The 17,791-nt window shown below is 43.4% G+C and overlaps 1 protein-coding gene across 2 annotated transcripts in view; it reads right to left on the bottom strand.

Moving 5' to 3' along the window:
* CD99L2 (CD99 molecule like 2) overlaps positions 1–17,791 on the bottom strand; it is a 629,818-nt gene that overhangs the window by 135,319 nt on the left and 476,708 nt on the right. For both annotated transcript variants that reach the window (XM_069612743.1, XM_069612744.1), the window contains 2 exons: positions 14,828–14,875; positions 14,279–14,398 (listed from right to left, as the gene is read on the bottom strand). In XM_069612743.1, the coding sequence (XP_069468844.1) occupies positions 14,279–14,398; positions 14,828–14,875 (168 nt within the window). The remainder of the gene's footprint in view (positions 1–14,278; positions 14,399–14,827; positions 14,876–17,791) is intronic.

Here is a 17,791-nt window from a genome sequence, read left to right as displayed (position 1 = left end):
CCCGATCCCATGCTTAGAAAGTAATCTCTGGTAATGAGCGGGTTATAAAAGAAAAATTATAAAAAAGAACAATTACAATTAATTATAATTATAACATGCGAATCATGGATCCAATTTCATTCTTACAACCCCTGCATAAATTATCAGAGAGTAATTTACTTTGACACATTTTTGGGGGGACCAATGCAAATAGTGAATGATTCTTAGTGGAGTATCGCAAATCAAGGTCCACTTTCCAATGCATGGGACCAGTACATATCCAGTTCCAGTGAGATTGGGATGGTACCCTATTCAATTCCTTTTTCCAAATGAACTTACTCTGCTCTGGCGCTGTGTCGATCACGCTTGAATTAAGGTGGTATATATAGTATTTTTGCATTCATAGGTGAGAGAAGGGATGCAAATGAATCTTCAAGTAGACGATAATGCAGTATTTCCCAAGGGTTTAGTTTATACTTAAATGGAAGTACAATTTCACGAAGGTGCTGCAGTCTAGGATGTGACCTAGTTAGTCTCCCTATCCCTGCCTTCTGCCAAGTGTCCCATGAAATCATTGACTTCTCCTCCGTTCTTGTATTATATTTATTTATCTTGAAGCTTATATAGCGTGCCAAGCCCGGAAGCGTATGGGCGCTGTCTTACAGCAAAGATAAGTTACAATTGTTGCAAAGAAATGACATAGAAGACAGACTTAATGCATGGGTTTAACAATACGGGTAGTATGCACACAATTTACAGTAATTACAGTACATGAGTGAGCAGAGGCAGTGGCGGGTAAGGCGGGCGGGTGGTTAGTGAAAATGGGGTGTGTGTATTCATTGATTGTCCAGGCTTTGAGTGAAGAGGTGTGTTTTTAGTTGCCTGTGGAAAATCCAGAGGGAATCTTGTGCTCAGAGTGGGAGCAGTAGAGCGTTCCACAGTTTACTGGCAATCGTGGGGAAGCTGCTACCACCTGCGTTTTGGAGCTTGAATCTGGGGATAGTGAGGCTGTGTTGGTAGGCTGCTCTGGTCAGTCTAGCCCGTTGTGTCAGGGTGATTCTGTCTGACAAATAGGCTGGGGCCATCCTATGAAGGCATTTGTGAGTTAAGGTGAGGAATTTGAACATGATACAGTCATGCACTGGCAGCCAGTGATGCTGGTGTCTTGTTGCAGAAATGTGTGCTGATCTGGGGATGTTCAAAGCGGCTCTAGGAGCATTGTTTTGGAGGGCCTTAGCATCTTGATATTTTCGAGGCGAGTAAGGACTAATGCTCTGGCTAGAGTCAGCAGCTGTCCGGTGTGAGGAATTGCCTGCAGGCGCTGATGAGTTTGCAATTGTATGTGGTGGCTGATGTAGTGGCATTAACTTGTTTATTGAGGTTAGTGAGGAATCTAGATAAAAACAAGTGGTTTCACTTCATTAGTCACTTTGATGGTGTTGCCATCAATGTTGAAGGAGCTGAATGCCTTGCTTAGTTTGGCAAACCTGTGTTGAGAGCCAATGAGGAGCAACTCAGTCTTATCGTTTAGGCGTAGCCTGTGATGCACCATCCAGGCTTGAATGGTGAGGTATACGGAATTGAGAGTGGCTGTGTGTGTCAGCGTCATGGTCCCCAGATATTGGGATGAGGATCTGAGTGTCGTCAGCATAGTTCGTGTAGAGGACACCCAGGTCATCCATGCGGTCAAAAAGAGGCTTTGTAAATATTTTTTACAAAGTGGGCGACACACAAGAGCCTTGGGGGACTCCACATGTGACTGGAAGATTTTCATGGTTCTGTCGCTGCATAAGGATTTTATCCATAGTGTGGCATTTATGGAGAACTGTGCTGCTGATGTCAGATGTTTACACAAGATATTGTGGTCCACCAGATCAAATGCAGCTGAGAGATCTAGGAGAAGAAGCAAGGCTAGTTTTCCTTTGTCCCTCAGGTCATCCATTTGGACTTTAAGGTCCAGTAGTGCTGTTTCCGTCCCATGTCTTGGACGGACTCCAATTTGACGTAGCCCAAGGATGTTGTTGGATTCAAGGTATTTCGGGATTTGTAAGTATGCTACTCTACCAAGAGAAGGCACTGTTATCAGGCGGTAATTAGTGGGAATGTTGTGGTCAAGGGTGCTTTTTTTAGTAAGGGTAGTACCCAGGCGGTTTTTAGATCTGAGGGGACGCATTCGTTTTTTGAACGAGGCATTAATAAAGTTGGTGATGAAGGGGGTAAATTGGGATGCGCAGTCTTTAATGACGGTGGGTCGACAAGGGTCCGCTTGGCACCTTGAAGGTTTTAGGCTTAGGATGATTTGGAGTACTTCAGAGTTAAGTGACCTCTGAATTTGAATTGGGGGAGTTCCTCGCGGTTGGTGGTGTTCTCATGGAGGATCGATGGTTCGCCAAGTTTGGCTAGGCTATTCTTTTTTGCTTCGATTATGGATTGGAGCCGACTCATTTTGTTTTGGAGAGTGTTTTGGATGTTCTCACACCAGTTGGCATCATTGTTCCAGCTATCCACTAGTGGAATCAGGGTTTCCAGTTCTCTGAGAATTGGAAACAATTCCTTAGAGTTTGAGCTAGCTTTGGATATTCTGTCATTGTAAAGTTTACTTTTAGTAAGGAGTACCTGTTGTTTGTATTCCCTGGAAGAATTGTCAAATGCGATTTTGTTGGCTATTATGGGCAATTGTCTCTAGAGTGCTTCAGCCCTTCGTTTGGTTTTTCTTAGGGTATTGATCTCAGGGGTGTACCATCCATTGAGGTGGGCTAATTGCTTGGCTTCGCGAAGCATGAGCAGGGCAATTATGTTAATAGTGGGTGGATAGTGTCATTGTAGTGTTTGGTCATTATGGATGGGTCTGCATTGACCCCTTAAGGTGTTGTTAAGACAGGTTGCAATAGTGGGAGCAGGTTACTAGCTGTGATATTCCTTTTGTTTCTAGAGGGCACCTCTGGGGCTAAAGGGAGGTTTGTCTGGCGGAGCTTAGTGTCGATATTGAATGTGATGAGGTGGTGATAGGACCATGGGTAGGAAATGCTGGATGAGATGGTAGAATTGGAGTTAATGTCTGCAAGCCAGTCGAGTATGCAACCTTTCACATGTGTAGGATTCTGAATCCTGAGTGCAAATCCGAGTGTTGGCATGGTGTCTACGGATGAAGCGTTGTTGTCGAGTGGGTCGTTCAGGCCTAGGTTAAAATCACCCAGAATGATGGTTTGTGATTTAGGTTTGGCGTTCGAAGAGATGATTTGCGTGATCTCATTCTCAAAGGCGAGTACCGGGCCTGGGGTCTGTATATGAAGTGGATGTTTAGGGTGGCTGTGGCAGAGAGGGACAGTTTTGCAGACAGGAGTTCACAGGAGGTAAGGGGAGCTACTCACATCCCTCATTTCCAAGGAGGTTTTAGCTATAATGAATGGCAAATCCTCCACCTTTGGCATGGAGTCTGTCCCTCCTACATATAGAGTAGCTGTCTGGAACGGCGAGTGACAGGTCTGGGCCCGCAGCTGCATGGAGCCAGGATTCTGTTACGGCCAGGAAGTCAAGTTTGTGAGAGGTGATGTCTAGAGCATGGGCAGGGAGTGATCTGGCGTTGAGAGCTCCAAGAATGGTGTTGTAATGTGTGGTGATGGGGGTGGGTGAGAGTTGGTGCGTGTAGCAAGGAGTGAGTTTCTTCTTAGAGTGGAGGGGCGGTGGTGCCTGTTCGGACTCTAGTGGGCCCAATCCTGATTGCAAGGCATGCATTTCTCAGTGACCGAGGGCAGGGGTAGATTATGGAGGGGGTAGCAGGAGCGGGGCGGCTCTGGCTCCCAGGTTGTACATGTTATGAGAAACCGGGATGTAGTGGATCATCTGGGGGGTTGTGTGGTTGTGAATGAGCACCAACGGAGGGCGGGAGGGCTGATTAGTGTTAGCTTTAGGTAAAATGGTGTGCATGGCTCTGTCAGGGGAGAGACCAATACTAGATAAGGTCATGATGTGACTGGTGTAAATCATGTATAGGATTAAGGCAGAGGACATGGTAGTCAATGGAGGGTGCGTTGTCATGAGGAACCACAAAAAGACTATTGGTGGCCAGTGCGTTAATTCAAATCAAAAGATGTTTGATTGATGGCGGTGCGGAATGCACTAGTAGGTTTTTATTCATATATTAATCAATCCAAGGGTATTGGATGTACAGGGGCACTTTCAATGTTAATCTAGTTTGGAGATCCCTTTAATGATGTATTCATCCAATAACTAAGTGTGCAAAATTATATTCTCTCTGGTACTGGGTTATTTTGGAAAGCCAAAACCTACTCTATTAAGTGGACTTTGCATCACAGAGGTATTCTCGCTATTTTACGTTCTCCCCATAAAAATGTATTAAAGGTTTTGTTTATGTCAGATATAACCTCACTAGGGAGTTGTAATGGGAGCATATTAAACAGGTACAATAATTTAGGTAAGTCATTTTGATGACACCTAATTTCCCACACAGTATCAATTTTTTCTTCTCCATTTCCGAAACATTATTTGCATTTCTGATTTTTGTATCTGTACATTCTAGGCTGATATTTACTTAATGCCCCTTGACATATGAATGCCTAGGTATTTAAAACCGTGTTTGCCCAGTTTAACCTTCGGCTCCAAATAATTCTTTATGACTTGACCTTGTTATTGGAAACATGTCAGTCTTCGAAGTATTCATTTTAAAATCAGTCACTCTCCCAAAATTCATCCGAGACTACCAGAAAACGCTGAAGTGATCTATCTGGGTTCGATATGAATACCATAAGGTCATCTTCATATAATAGACCCTTAGAGTCATATTTCCTGGATTGCATTCCCATTATTTCTGCATCCTTTCTAAACGGAGAGGAAAGTGGCTCAATGAATAGATAAACTAAGAGGAGAGAGTGGGAATGATTGCCTGGTTCCTCTCAACGTCAACTTTTAGATGCCTCTCTGTTCACTGTAACTTGTGCTCTGGCACAATTATAAAGCACATAGAAAAATGTAGGTAGGAGTGGGCCAAAGCCCGTCTTAAGCAGTACTAAATGAAGATCATTCCAATTAACCCTATCAAAAGTATTTTTAGTGTCCATACTTACTGCAGCACAAGGTTAGTGTTTTTTTGCAGATTAATCCAATCAATCAACTCGTGTTAGCTGAGCAATTTCTCCCAATACAAAACCAGTTTGTTTGTTGTGAATTATATTAGGTAGTAGTTTAGTCTGGCGTAGATCTTGGCCAGTGATTTATATCTGAATTTAGACGAGATATTGCACGTCTATTCGTTCAATATCTAAGATTCTTCCCTGGCTTTGGGAACACAGTAATTAAGGCTGATTCCATGGTTGCTGGAATAGCCCCTCTACTAACAGATTTAATCAGTTTAGCTAATATAGGGGAAAGTTCTCAACTGAAGCTTTTATAGAATTCGATTGGCAGACCATCCGGTATTGGACCATTGCCAGTATTCATGGTGTTTACTGCATCTATAATTTCCTCTGGGGTTCTGGTTAAATCTAAGCTGTTATTTTCTATCAAGTTTTATTCGTGGGAATTCTATGCCCTGTAAAAAGGTTTCCACTTCTCTTACCGGTAATTTCCCTTAAGAGGCATACAGATTTTCATAACATGTTTTGAAAGAATCACAAATCTCTTCATTTTTTTCCTCTTAGAGTTACTCCATTCTCATTTTCAATCACCAAAATGCACCTATTACTCTTATTTATCTTCAATATTTGAGCCACAGTGCGCTTGCTCTCTCTTTTTGCGAAAAAAAGGATCTCCTGTAGAATAACTTCTCTTATGCGCTTAGGATTTTCAGGGCGCGCTGCCTCTGCTCCTGCTAGTTCTAGAATCTTGTACGATATACTTGATTTTGATTTAAACAAACACTAGAGTCATATTTAATTAATCTCATGTAATAACATTTAGAGCACAATAAGGGGTCAATTGAACAATCAGGATACTCAACCAATCCTTGCATAAAAGGGAAAAAGGTCATGCAGGTTGGCCATTAGCCCAGAGGCAGAACGAGCAAAGGAGAGAAGCCTAGAATAGAGCAGACCATTAGCGTGACCAGAAGTAGAGGTTTAGGAAAGAATGAAAAGCCTGCGCAGGACTTTTTTTCACACCTAGGCAGAGGCCAGACGGAAAAGAGGCGAGAAAGCTAAGAGCCTTACAAAAGGCTAGATCTGACACCATGACTGGCTGCAGCTAGTCACAGAGAAAAACCAAAGAGCCCGTTCAAAGCCATTTCCCATAAGGCTGGTAAGAAGAATGCAGGAAATAGAATATAGAAACCTCTAGCCAAGGAGTGTGCTGATGGTTACACAACAGGTAGACAAAAACCCTAAGCAAGGGTGTAGAAATACTTACTACTAGATGTGTGCAAATGGATCATCATCTTAAACTAAAGCGACCCAAAGCTAGCACTAAATCAGCCTTACTGCTCTTAGGAGTAGAGAATCCTAGAAAGACAAGGGGTGACTCAGTTAGGCCTTTGAACTACTTTGTGTACCCAACCCTGACATCTTCTGGAACAGCTATCTCAAATTGTCTATTTGTTGAAACCCTTATACTCTGTATGTACTATCCTCCCCCATCCTGTTGTACATAATAAAAAAATAAGGTTTTGGGCCATACAGACTACTCCAGTTTCAACTGTTGATCCCTTCATCACACAACGACTGCTTCACTGAGAACCTCTGGCACTAAAATGTACCCACGAGTGGAAGCTGCAGATTGCATAAACTGGTAGGCGAGCATACATCTGTTAATCATACATTAATGGTCTAAAGCCCCTAAAGTAATCTCAGGCAAATTTACATACGCTCTGAAAAAGTGAGAGAGGTGGGGATGGAACAGAACACTCAATACAATGAAATGGGATCCAAAAGCTTTATCTTGCGGGATGGGTGGGAGAAAAGTATGTGACCAAAACATGTTTTCAACAGTAAACGGATAGCCTATTCATCTGTTATGAGTAAACTATGTACAGGAGGGGTGTAAACAAAACGCATGATAGAGGGGCATCCTAGTTTTCTGGACCTGTTGGGGGCTCTTCCCTGGTAAAGTCCTTAAAGCCTCACTGGAGTGTAATCTCACAAAACATAAGCGGGAGATTTTAGGGTTTAAAAGTGCCAACATGGAGGACTAACAAAACCAAGTGCACATTGCTATACTAGAGGGTACCTGCTGCTCGAGTCCAAGTTTGTTTTTCTATTCTAAATCACAACAGCCCAGGGATCCTTTACCCCCATGGCCTCCTTCCATTTACTCACAGTCACAGTGTATGAAAATGTAGCCTGTGGCCCCAAGGGGCCCGGCTAGTAGGGGTTGCATGCTTGTACCCTAAAGGAACACCTGGGAATAAAAGCAGACACCAGGGTAATACAAGTTTTTATTAAATGTGATGCGTGGTTTTACTTCTGTGTCTTTGTATGCGTTTATTGTGGAAGAGTCCATCTAGTCCACCATGAGGCTGGATGGAATGTTTAGAAGAGCGAGAAAAGAAAAGAATAATGAAACTGAACTCCCTTGCCCAAGAATGGGTTGGGCAGGGGAGAAAAAAAGAGGACTTAATAAATAAACTCTTCAAAAAGTCAGTTAGAAAAAGGACAGAAAGAAATAGAAGAAAGGCAAAGAAAAAAGGCAGCAAAGGCGAGAAGGAGAGAAAGATTTACCTGGGGGCCACTGCCTCACGCAGGCCCTCAGGCATCTGGGAGTGGCATTGTGTGGAGAGCCCCCCAGAGAGTGAGCCAGGTGCCGAGAGCTTATGTCTGGAGCAGCTCCGCCCCCCACGCCGTGGGGCCAGACCGGACCAGTCCAGCATCATCCAGGGTGTGGGCAGCATGCTGACCGGGCCGATAACAGCCAGGGCCGTGTGTGGGAAGCAGCCGAGGCAAGGCCCCCCCATTCGGCCCGCCTCATGGCCAGGAAGGAAGGCCCACTCTTAGAAGTCCTCCCGGGCTACGTATGTCAGGTGCAGTCCGGGAGATGAAGAGCGGGGAAGTCCGTCCCACCCATGAGGGCAGAGCGGTGAACTAAAGTCCTGGGGATGGCACGCCAGCCAGCCCGGCTGAAGGGGAGGAAGGAGGTAAGAGCAGCCCGGGTGAAAGGCAGCGGCTCGCCCCCTGCGTCTAACGACACATTGCTGTGGGCCAGGGAGCCCCAACAGGCCACGGGTGCGTTGCAGTGAAAGTTGTGGCATCCCGTTGCCATGGGGATGGCATCTGAAGTCAAGATGCTGCAGGGGCAGCAGAGAAAGTGGTGGAGTTCCCACTACACAGGGGACGCGGCCCAAATTCCAAATGGTTGTGCAGGCTGCAGTGATGATGTGAGGCGGTCCCCATGCCAACGGGTCACCCAAAGATTACAAAACTGGTCACGGGGAGTGTGGGTGGGTCCCTCAGCCAACAGGGCCCACCCAGAAGATTTGGAGAGGGCTGCAGGTGCAACAGTGATCATGGGTGTCCCCCCCAGCCCAGAGGGTCACCTAGAAAAATACAAAGGGGCTGTGGGGAGCGGTGGTGATGGTGAGAGGAGCCCCACTCCGGCAGGTGCCACCCAGAATACCAAAGACGCATGAGCCACGCGGTGTGTGGGGGACCACATGTGGTGAATGGGGTCACCCAGAAAAGAGAAGAGGAGGGAGACCAGGCCCCATGAACAGCAGAGGACTGGTCCCAGGTAGCCACGACCAGAGACAGCCCTAAAAGGTACTGTGGAGGGGGTGACTGACCGCAGCAGTCACCCCATTGTGACATAGTGTTTATATGTTGTATGTAAATATGTATGTGTAGTTTTATGTACATATTTTATTAACAAAATGTTAAGTAGAATGTGAAGTAGGGGGCAATGCAGTGTTTGGGGATGTATCAGGGGGAATGTTGTGTAAGTTTAAAAGTTAAATAGGGGTAGGACGTTCAATATATATTATATATAAGGACGATAAATAAACAAAGGGTTAGGTACCCTGGCAGGAGGTAGCGGGATAGTTTGGCAGCCTGCCTGAGGACACCCATCGAGATGGTACCACCCACAGAAGCCATCCTCTGGCCTCACACTCCATGTTTGTGGTACCTAAGTTTAGGTAAGGGCTCTGTTGTATCAGACTCAACCTACGGGTCCCTGCGACCCCTCCAAGGAAGAGTGAGCTGATGTAGCAGGTCCCCATTTAGTTGGAGCTTACACCAGGGGAATCCTAGCGAATAAAAAAGGGGAAGTATTAAAGGTTAAGAGTTTTCATAAATAAAAAGGGGGTCCTGTTAGGATCCCTATAAAATTCCCGCTGGTGCCTATGTCCATTGGTAATCTAAGAACTCCGGGTGTAGCCCATCTCCTGTGTTCAGCAATTTTGTCAGGTGCAGTGCCCTTCCTACCGGGTGGGCCTGGGGATGGCGGTGGTGGTTTCCATGGGCACTGTCGCCAACCTAGGTCAGGAATGGGTGCTCCCTGGCTTGGGTTGGGGTTGGAAAACAGGGGCTACATAAAGCAGCCCAGCATGCTTCAAGTACACACTTCTTTCTTTTTCTTGACTATTGCTCCTTGGATTATCCGGGACTTGAAGTGGTAGGCATGTCAACCACATACCAGCAATAATGTACGATTCTCCCTGGCCTCAGAGGTTACCCAAGGCTAATTACCAGCAGGCTATTCTTTCCCACCTGCCTAGGTAATTTTCAGGCTGAAGTTATTCTCACCCACCAGCATTGGGTTGCCTCCTGGGCAGGAGGCCAATACGGGCTTTTGCTTATCCTTTGCAGTTGTGAGACCACAAGCTTGTGTTGGCCACCTTCTTTGGTGCTGGTGACCTTCAGCTTCTCTCAAGACCTGGGTGTATGGCCCCCAGAAGGCTGACAAACCTGCTCACCTCTGGTGGTCTTTGGATTCCACGAGGGTATTGGCCATAGCCCCAAGCAGGCTTTGTGTAATGTGCTTACCCTGCAAGGTCTCAACCAGTGACCTACACTAGTAGGCAATGTGTCTCGCCCTCACTCGCTTTCGAGTAATCTGTCCCAGTCAATCTCTAAATTCAGAGTTCGAAATTTCCAGGGACTGGGAACCATATAACTTCTGCTTGGAGCCAAAAAGATAATGGATAGATTGACACAAATTGTTACCATGATCTACTTTGAATACCTATGCCAACTGGTGCCATATAAACCTAGGTATTGCTTCCTTGTGCCTGCTGTTATACAGTTTTTATTATGATGCATCTGAATTAAGTTGTCTGGATTCTACAGAACAGTAGTTGCATAGAGTATAGTGGCAAGTCGACAATGTTTCAGTATTTACTAGGCATGCATTGAATCAGAGGAGTATTTAGCACAACAACCTCACAGTGGTCAGTGCTGCTGTGCTGTATATGCATGTGGTATATAGCTGGTCCACGCAACTAAACATATGCGAGGCTGTCACTGGACAACCAAAGGATACTGTTACAGGCAAGGTGTACCCAACAGTTCATTGTTCTGAAGACATCCTTCAACAGTTTGAGGGAAAAAAAAAGAGGTCTTTCAGACTGGACTATGAATAAGTAGGAACTTGAATTGACTTGCTGCCTTCTACCAGAGTGCCAAGAATTAAAAGTCCCCCAATTACTAACTGAATGATTAAGATGCATATCTCTTACAAGGGAGAATGCAAGACTTTGCAAACTCCTGATGGACCTTTCGTTTAAAGAATATGTAGCATTGATCCAAACTAAAACATGTTGAAACCTTGTTTAGGCAATCAGTCATTTGCAAGCTTTTATGATCGTGTACTCAATTCTTAAGGCAAAGATGGAATGAAGGATTCATAAAATATTACCACTTAACAAGTCCCTTTTAACAAGAACATGAAAAATTGCTAATAAATCCCTTTGTCAGCTTAGTTAAGATAGCAATGTGTTTTATTTTGGGACAATATTTTTTATATTGCCCTATACACATATTATAGGTGGACGGTAATCACCCTATAGTTAAAGGTGAAACTTATGATCCATTGACTTTGCAAAAATTCTATTCCTAACAATTTGTGACTTTTTTGGTGGAGGGGTGTTAAGAGGTTCATTGGGTGCCCTCTTTGCGATTGAGGCAGGACCAAAAGCCATGTGTGAATGAGGAAACAGGATGTGGTTGTTATCAGTGACATCAAGTTTCCAGTGATATCAATTATGATGTAATAAGTGATATCATAAGTGATGTCATCAGGGATGTCATCAGGGATGTCATCAGGGATGTCATCAGTAATGTCATCAGTGTGCTCATGGGTTACACAATGAGGAGGGGTTTTTGTTGCATTAAACCACCACCTTAACATCACTCTGACAGATGGTTTTTCACTGAATATGTAAAGGTTCAGTTTCCTTGTAATGTGTTAAAAACAAGGCAAGGTCTTGAAGACATTACATAAGTGCCATTTCTTCCAAATGGTTAAGCCAGTGCTAGTCAGACTACCTCCCCTTGCACACATGTTCTCCTACCTATACCATGATTGAAAAATAGGTGCAAGTGATGAATGCAGCAAATGCAAAATGAAATTGGCATGGCTTATCAGTCACCAGAATTTGACTCACAACTAAAAAGTGCACAGCATAAGCATTGAGAGGCTTCCAGCAGCTGAATAACCTTTCACACAGAGCCCTTCACACCTAGAAGAAAATTGCCATTCAACAAGGCAGTCACTCGAAAATGGAAGTAGAGCACAATTACAGTCAGACAGAAAGGATCTGGTGACGCATGTCTGAGTATGAGGAGGGCAATTCCAAAATACACATGGTACTCTTATCATAATAATCACAGTGACTCAAAAATGTTCTCGAAACTACTAAGACCTAACAAAACAAGTCTACTAATGCATTCACAAGCCCAAACATTGGAATTTATTACAAAATTAAGAAACCTTGTAGAACTACATAAAACCCACTACACACGCCACATACATGGTACAATACATAAAAGTAAAACAAACGTTAACGGTTTAATACATCCACACTTGGACTCCCAAACAAAGGCATAATAGCCCAAATTATGTGGTTGCATATTCAGCCCAAGATGTTTCAGTCCCTATGCAAACAATTCCCGGGACATTCATCAGGAGCTATCCAACCCGAAATAGCAAAGTTGTTAATAGGTGGGTAAAGCTTGTCTCCACAAAGTAGCTATCATTCCATGCAAGTGTTTATCAACTGCTTATGATGCATGACATCCTATTTTAATTCATTCTGTAATAAATTCAAATTTTCGGGCTTGTGAATGCATTTCTAGACTTATTATGTTAGGTCTGAGTAGTTTCGAGAACATTTTTAAGTAATACATTAGTATTGTATTGTATTTGTAACATTTTGTAATTATAGTTTCTATTAGGGTATGTCATTTTCTTTTCTTGATTCATATACTTCTATTGTCACCCAGACAGTAGAGAAAAGGTTACTCCCCCCCTTTTTGTTTTACTCTATTTAGGTTTCAGGTTAGCAAGTAACATCAGACTCACGGGCCACACATCACCAATGTAAATCTTTTACAAATCAACATTTTTTCTAATTTATTACATTTTCAGGTTTTATCCTGTCTGTGTTCATCTAGGTAAGCTTTCCTTTGTTAAATTCCAAATTATGTAGCTGTCACCAGATAACCATACGGAAGGCCATGCACCTACTAGGGATGATGGCCTCTTGCATTTACATAGTACCTCACATCTGACTGCGCATGCGTAAGATGCAAGAGTGGCTATCAAAGTAATGGTCACAAGCAAGTGGTCAGTGGCATGATATCTTGGTCATTTCACAGAACCTAGTTCATTCTCTGCAGTGGTTGACAATGGAACACCTTCTGTAAGGGAAATAATTCACATCCCCACAGCTGAAGCCACTCTTACCACAGATGAATCACTGTTAGGGTGGGGAGCACATCTCCTCAACCACACTCAACCAACCACGCTGACACTTTATTGTAAACTATGCAAAGCAGTTATTTTTATCTACATTTAGAAAGTAAACATTTGTATGCAGTATTTAGAAATGGACTAGGATCACTCGGTGAATTAAGTGATTACCACAAGTTATTGTGTTCCGCTTGCATCCATCACAATAAATCATACTTGTTTTACATAACAGGCTTCGATAAATGACTTCTTTTAAATTTAAAGATTCATTTAGAATGTAGTTGGGTTCTTCACATATTCTTTTGTTAAACATCAACTGTCTGCTCATGAAAGAAAATTCACAAATATTAATATGTTAGTGTAAAGTTAAAGCTGGGTGGACAGGTGATGTGGTCTACTGGGTAAATAGAAGACAGTAAATAGGCATAGGTCCTACTTTCCCCACTTTAACATATGTAATCCTGGAAAAATCACATTACCTCACAGGCTCACATTTTCCCTCACTTTTTAAGTTGAGATAATCGAAAGTGATTGTTACGTTTTCACTATTAAAAACAAGTTGATTCATCTCTTCCGCATTTCAGGCGCAACCTGGCGTACAATGAAAGTACTTGGGAGACTGAGTCTGCACTTGACAACGATCGTAGCACTATGGCTTCTGAGGCACTAGCTTCTATATGAGGACTGAACATAGCATAAGAGGCTTAACCTGGTGAAGATGGCACAATAGTGTAGAGGAGTTTACACTGAGCATTTTATAGCAGAGCCTGGCTTCTGAGGCAGAATTTCGTACATTATTGGTATACCTGGCATTTGAGGTTTTGGCAGGTGGCAATGACTGATCATATGAGGCAGTACTGGAATAAGAAAGCAGTGTTCCTGGCCTAAGATGTTTCTGCTAGTTGAGCCACGGGCATATCATGACCGCACCTTTTACATATTGGAACAGCAGCATAGTTGATATATGCTTGAAAATGGAGATATCCTTTTTTCCACATTGTACAGTTTAATTAAATTAAAAAAACCTCAATGATTATTACTTTTTGTTAATGTTTGCAATGTCACTTCCTGTGATGACACCAGAGCAGAAGGTCATACGGCATGATTTCCTGTCCTTTTGTCAGGTTGAAAGGTCATGTCAATTCCACCGATGTCATCGGGTACATATCACTTCTGCTATCCCTTGCATTTTATGGAATTTACGCCCATAACCACCACTAAAGAAAAACGCATTATCCGAGAACAAAGTAAGCTTTGCTTTTGCTCAAGTTTAGCAATAACTGAGATTTTGTCTGGCTGTGTTTCATATTAAACACAATGACCTTTGTGTTGAGTATTGTAAAACAAATCATTTAAAATAGAAGCAATGTTGAAGACCTGCATCCCAAAGCCACAGAGCCTTAACTTGAGTCCATACAATTGGTAGGGTCAAGGGTCACCAACTTACGCTGTATACTGAAGCAGAACTTCTTCTGTTGATACGAGATATAACTGGATACTGCACCAATCAACGCCATTGCCAGTGCGCTGGCTATTCCCGCTATTGTGCCAGTCTCTGCTATGCTGCCTGAGGTGACAAAACCATAACATCCATTAGTTATTCACAATGAGAACATACATCACGTCCGGACAAATTCAGCTCCTATGTTTTGCCCTCACTGAGGACGGAACCCTACCCTGGACAGTAGGCAGAACATCTTAAATTAATGTACTTCCTGCAAACAGATATTCGTTCACACCCAACAAAACTAGAGTGTTTGTGATACGGCACATGGGATTTAATACTTAATTAATCTAGATCATTTGACTAAATGTGTATTATCTGCTAGGGCGGATTTACGATAGCCACTTCTTGTGGGTCCTGAAGGACATCAAGAACAAATTAATTTTGCAAATAACAGTCTAATCAGCCAAATATTTTCAAGTGAGTCAAACACCCATCATTTCAAATAACTGCTACAAGCTTCAGGAAGTCCGTCTCCAACAAACTACTTACCAGAATTGTCCTCGCTGTTGCCACTTCCTCCGCCTCCACGACCACCACCTGAAAAAAGGAGACGTGCACAGCATTTAGTATCTCTTTGGTGTTACCAACTAACAGAATGATAGAGGTGAATTGTCAGTATGCCCGGGATGTACTTTATTGATTTTCTTTTACAAATTATAGAGTGTAAACCTAGCAGGGAAGCAACAAGGCGCTGTACATAGGGGATGCACCCAGGAGGCTACAAGTAAAGGTTCAGGGGCTGCGGAAGAGAACGGGGGCAGGAAAGGGAAAGCTCCAGAGGGTTAGAATTCGAGTTGAGTGGGGAGATGTTCTTTGAAAAGTAAGTAAAAACTGTTTATTCATTGTGCATCTGTGAGCTCTAGCTAAGAATAGAACATGTTTATATGCACTGACTGAGAGTGCAGATCTCCACAAGGAAAGGCCACAGATTAAGAAAAAGCGGCATTCCATGAACTCTGATCTAAACAATACATCAGTAAATAAACAGCTCCCCTAAGATTAGTGCACTGTATTATATTTACATTGGTTTAATGCACAACTACGGGCACATTACTACTCTAGTGGGATGGGAAGGAAGCAGCCTTCCTTTCACATCACTTTGGCTTTTCCTGCTGTGCTGAAATTACCGCAATTGCAAAGCCGTGAGAGAGTTTGCTGGCACTGTCCTTCATTCAGTTTATCTTAGGTCCCATCTCCCATTTACAGCCTCGGATGAAGAGTCGGTTTAGACTCGAAACACGTGCCAGGCTACTTTGCAAATGAATCCATCAGACTTATAACCACATCTCTCTTCAATTACTTGCAACACATGCCTACATTGCACTCTTGGGCGCAGTGCGACTGAGAATTGCCCATGCTCCAATTGTTTCCACAACAGTGGGTTGTACTTGGCAGTACTCCCACACCTCTCAGGCACCTGCAGCCTATGTGCTCTCTTAATATTTATTCACACAAGCGCTGTGGTTTTGTGACTTTTCCTGCCAAACCTGTGTTTTTCTCAAGAAAAGGACTACATCTCCCATAATCACTCTACTGGGGGAACACCCAGGCCTGATTAAGGAAAATTACTCACTGATTTGGGGACAGACGAACTGTAGAAGGGACCAGAGCACACTTCAGAAGTCATGGGGAACATATACCTATTTGCCCATGTAATACCCAGAGGGTGGGATTCTTCACCCATGCAGCAAAAGGACATACATAGACCCCCCCTATGAGGAGAGACCTGGAAAGATAAGAGTTCATATCTCCTTTACAGCTGCAGGCATGATGGGAAAAGACTCCTGTAACTCCTCACCTCATTGGAACTGATGGGAAAAACGTTCACGCTATAAAACATGCAAGAGAAGCGGTTTGCAAGCATCCTCAAGAAGAATGCTGAGAACACCCACTGCCTTGGTGCATGCAGGACTTCACCAAAGCAAACTCAAATACTCTTGTCAAAACACAGGGCCTTACATTCGATTATTTTAGTATTTCCAGTGAAGTTGTCTAATAGCTATTAGAACACCCTAGTGGTGTTTCTACAAACCTGATTGGCTAATCTGCGGGCTATGCGAACTGGTATAGCCCGCAGATTTAATACAGCCTGGAAAATAATTGATGCTGACTGCTGCCGTCAATTACTTTCGAAACACACATGCTGTGTTTAGCTTACGAAACACACATGCTGTGTTTAGCTTAGTTACAGTGTTCTCCGCGCCGCTTCGTGGTTTGCTCTGGAAGGCTGCCTTTTATGTCAATTAACTTTTTATCCCAAGGGCGGTCGCCATGCTGCATGGGGATTTACTTGGGAATGTTAATGTTGTCCCTTGGACGGTCGCCGTGCTGCAAGGATTTGATGCATTGAAATTGGTGGGATCGAGGAAGAGGAATACTTTGACGGCAGTATGCTGTCTCCTTTATTTGTTCCCTAGTGTGTGCAGGGGAATTAATTGTTTGGACACAAGCACAAGTATACATTCACACAGTGCTGGGCACAATAATTGGTAGGTAATGTCTTCTGTGCATCCGCCTAGTAGTTTTTACCAAGATTGGGTACGGAGTAGACATTTTCACGGTGGGTTGTGGCTTCAAGTTAGTACAAACCAGCGTTTTGTTGGCAGGCATACCGTTTTATTTATTTTGCCTGCTGTTGCTCACTCCGTTTAAATGTAGTACAAACCTTGACAAAGCATTTGCCCAGGGGCTACGGACGAACAGTGGGCACACCAGCGTATCAATACCCACATGCTAAATGTTCATGAAAATTAGTATTTATTGTTCATTTGTAAGTAATGTGTAAGTACTTTGGCACCACTTTTGCATACCTGAAAAAAAACACACCTGCATTTTCCCCAATTAAATGCTCCACCCATTGCTAATTACCTCCCACAAGCATATAAAAAAGGCACGACCAGGAAAAACACTGGTAGGGAATGTGTTAACTGCAGCCTTAACTGCTACGGCACCACACATTTGAACCTAAAATAGATGTTTTTCTTTACAAAATTACCTTTTCCACCCTCTGACCATTTTTCCAACAAATAATGTATGTAGCATATATAAATCATTTGTATTTATTCTAACTTAAATACTGAGGGTGTTCTAATAGCTTTATAGACCTGCAGCTCGGGCCCTACCGGGCATTATGGTCCCTCATACCTCGTTAACGCGGTCTTCTGGGCCCATAACGCCCGGTAAGGCCCAAGTTGCAGGTCTATAGAGCTATAGTGCGATTGGATTGCTCCAGCCTTGCCACAATAGTAGGTTTGCATTCGTCTTCTGTACCAGCTGTAGAAGAAAGTACTGGGAAAACGCAAGTGCTATAAATTGGAAAAATGGTGTCTGCCCGATACAAGTTAACTTCACTCGTTGGGAAAATAGAAGGCGATACAGAATAGTTTTAATACTCTGAGATCAGAAAAGTAGCTTTTGGTAACTGCTTTGATATGGCCTGCCATTTTGAATTTG

This window comes from Ambystoma mexicanum, chromosome 5p (assembly GCF_040938575.1).
Source record: "Ambystoma mexicanum isolate Mex_15411 chromosome 5p, UKY_AmexF1_1, whole genome shotgun sequence".
In the NCBI taxonomy this organism is placed as follows: Eukaryota; Metazoa; Chordata; class Amphibia; order Caudata; family Ambystomatidae; genus Ambystoma; species Ambystoma mexicanum.
Note: the sequence above shows the minus strand (reverse complement) of the source record. Positions and strands in the feature narration are given on the sequence as shown.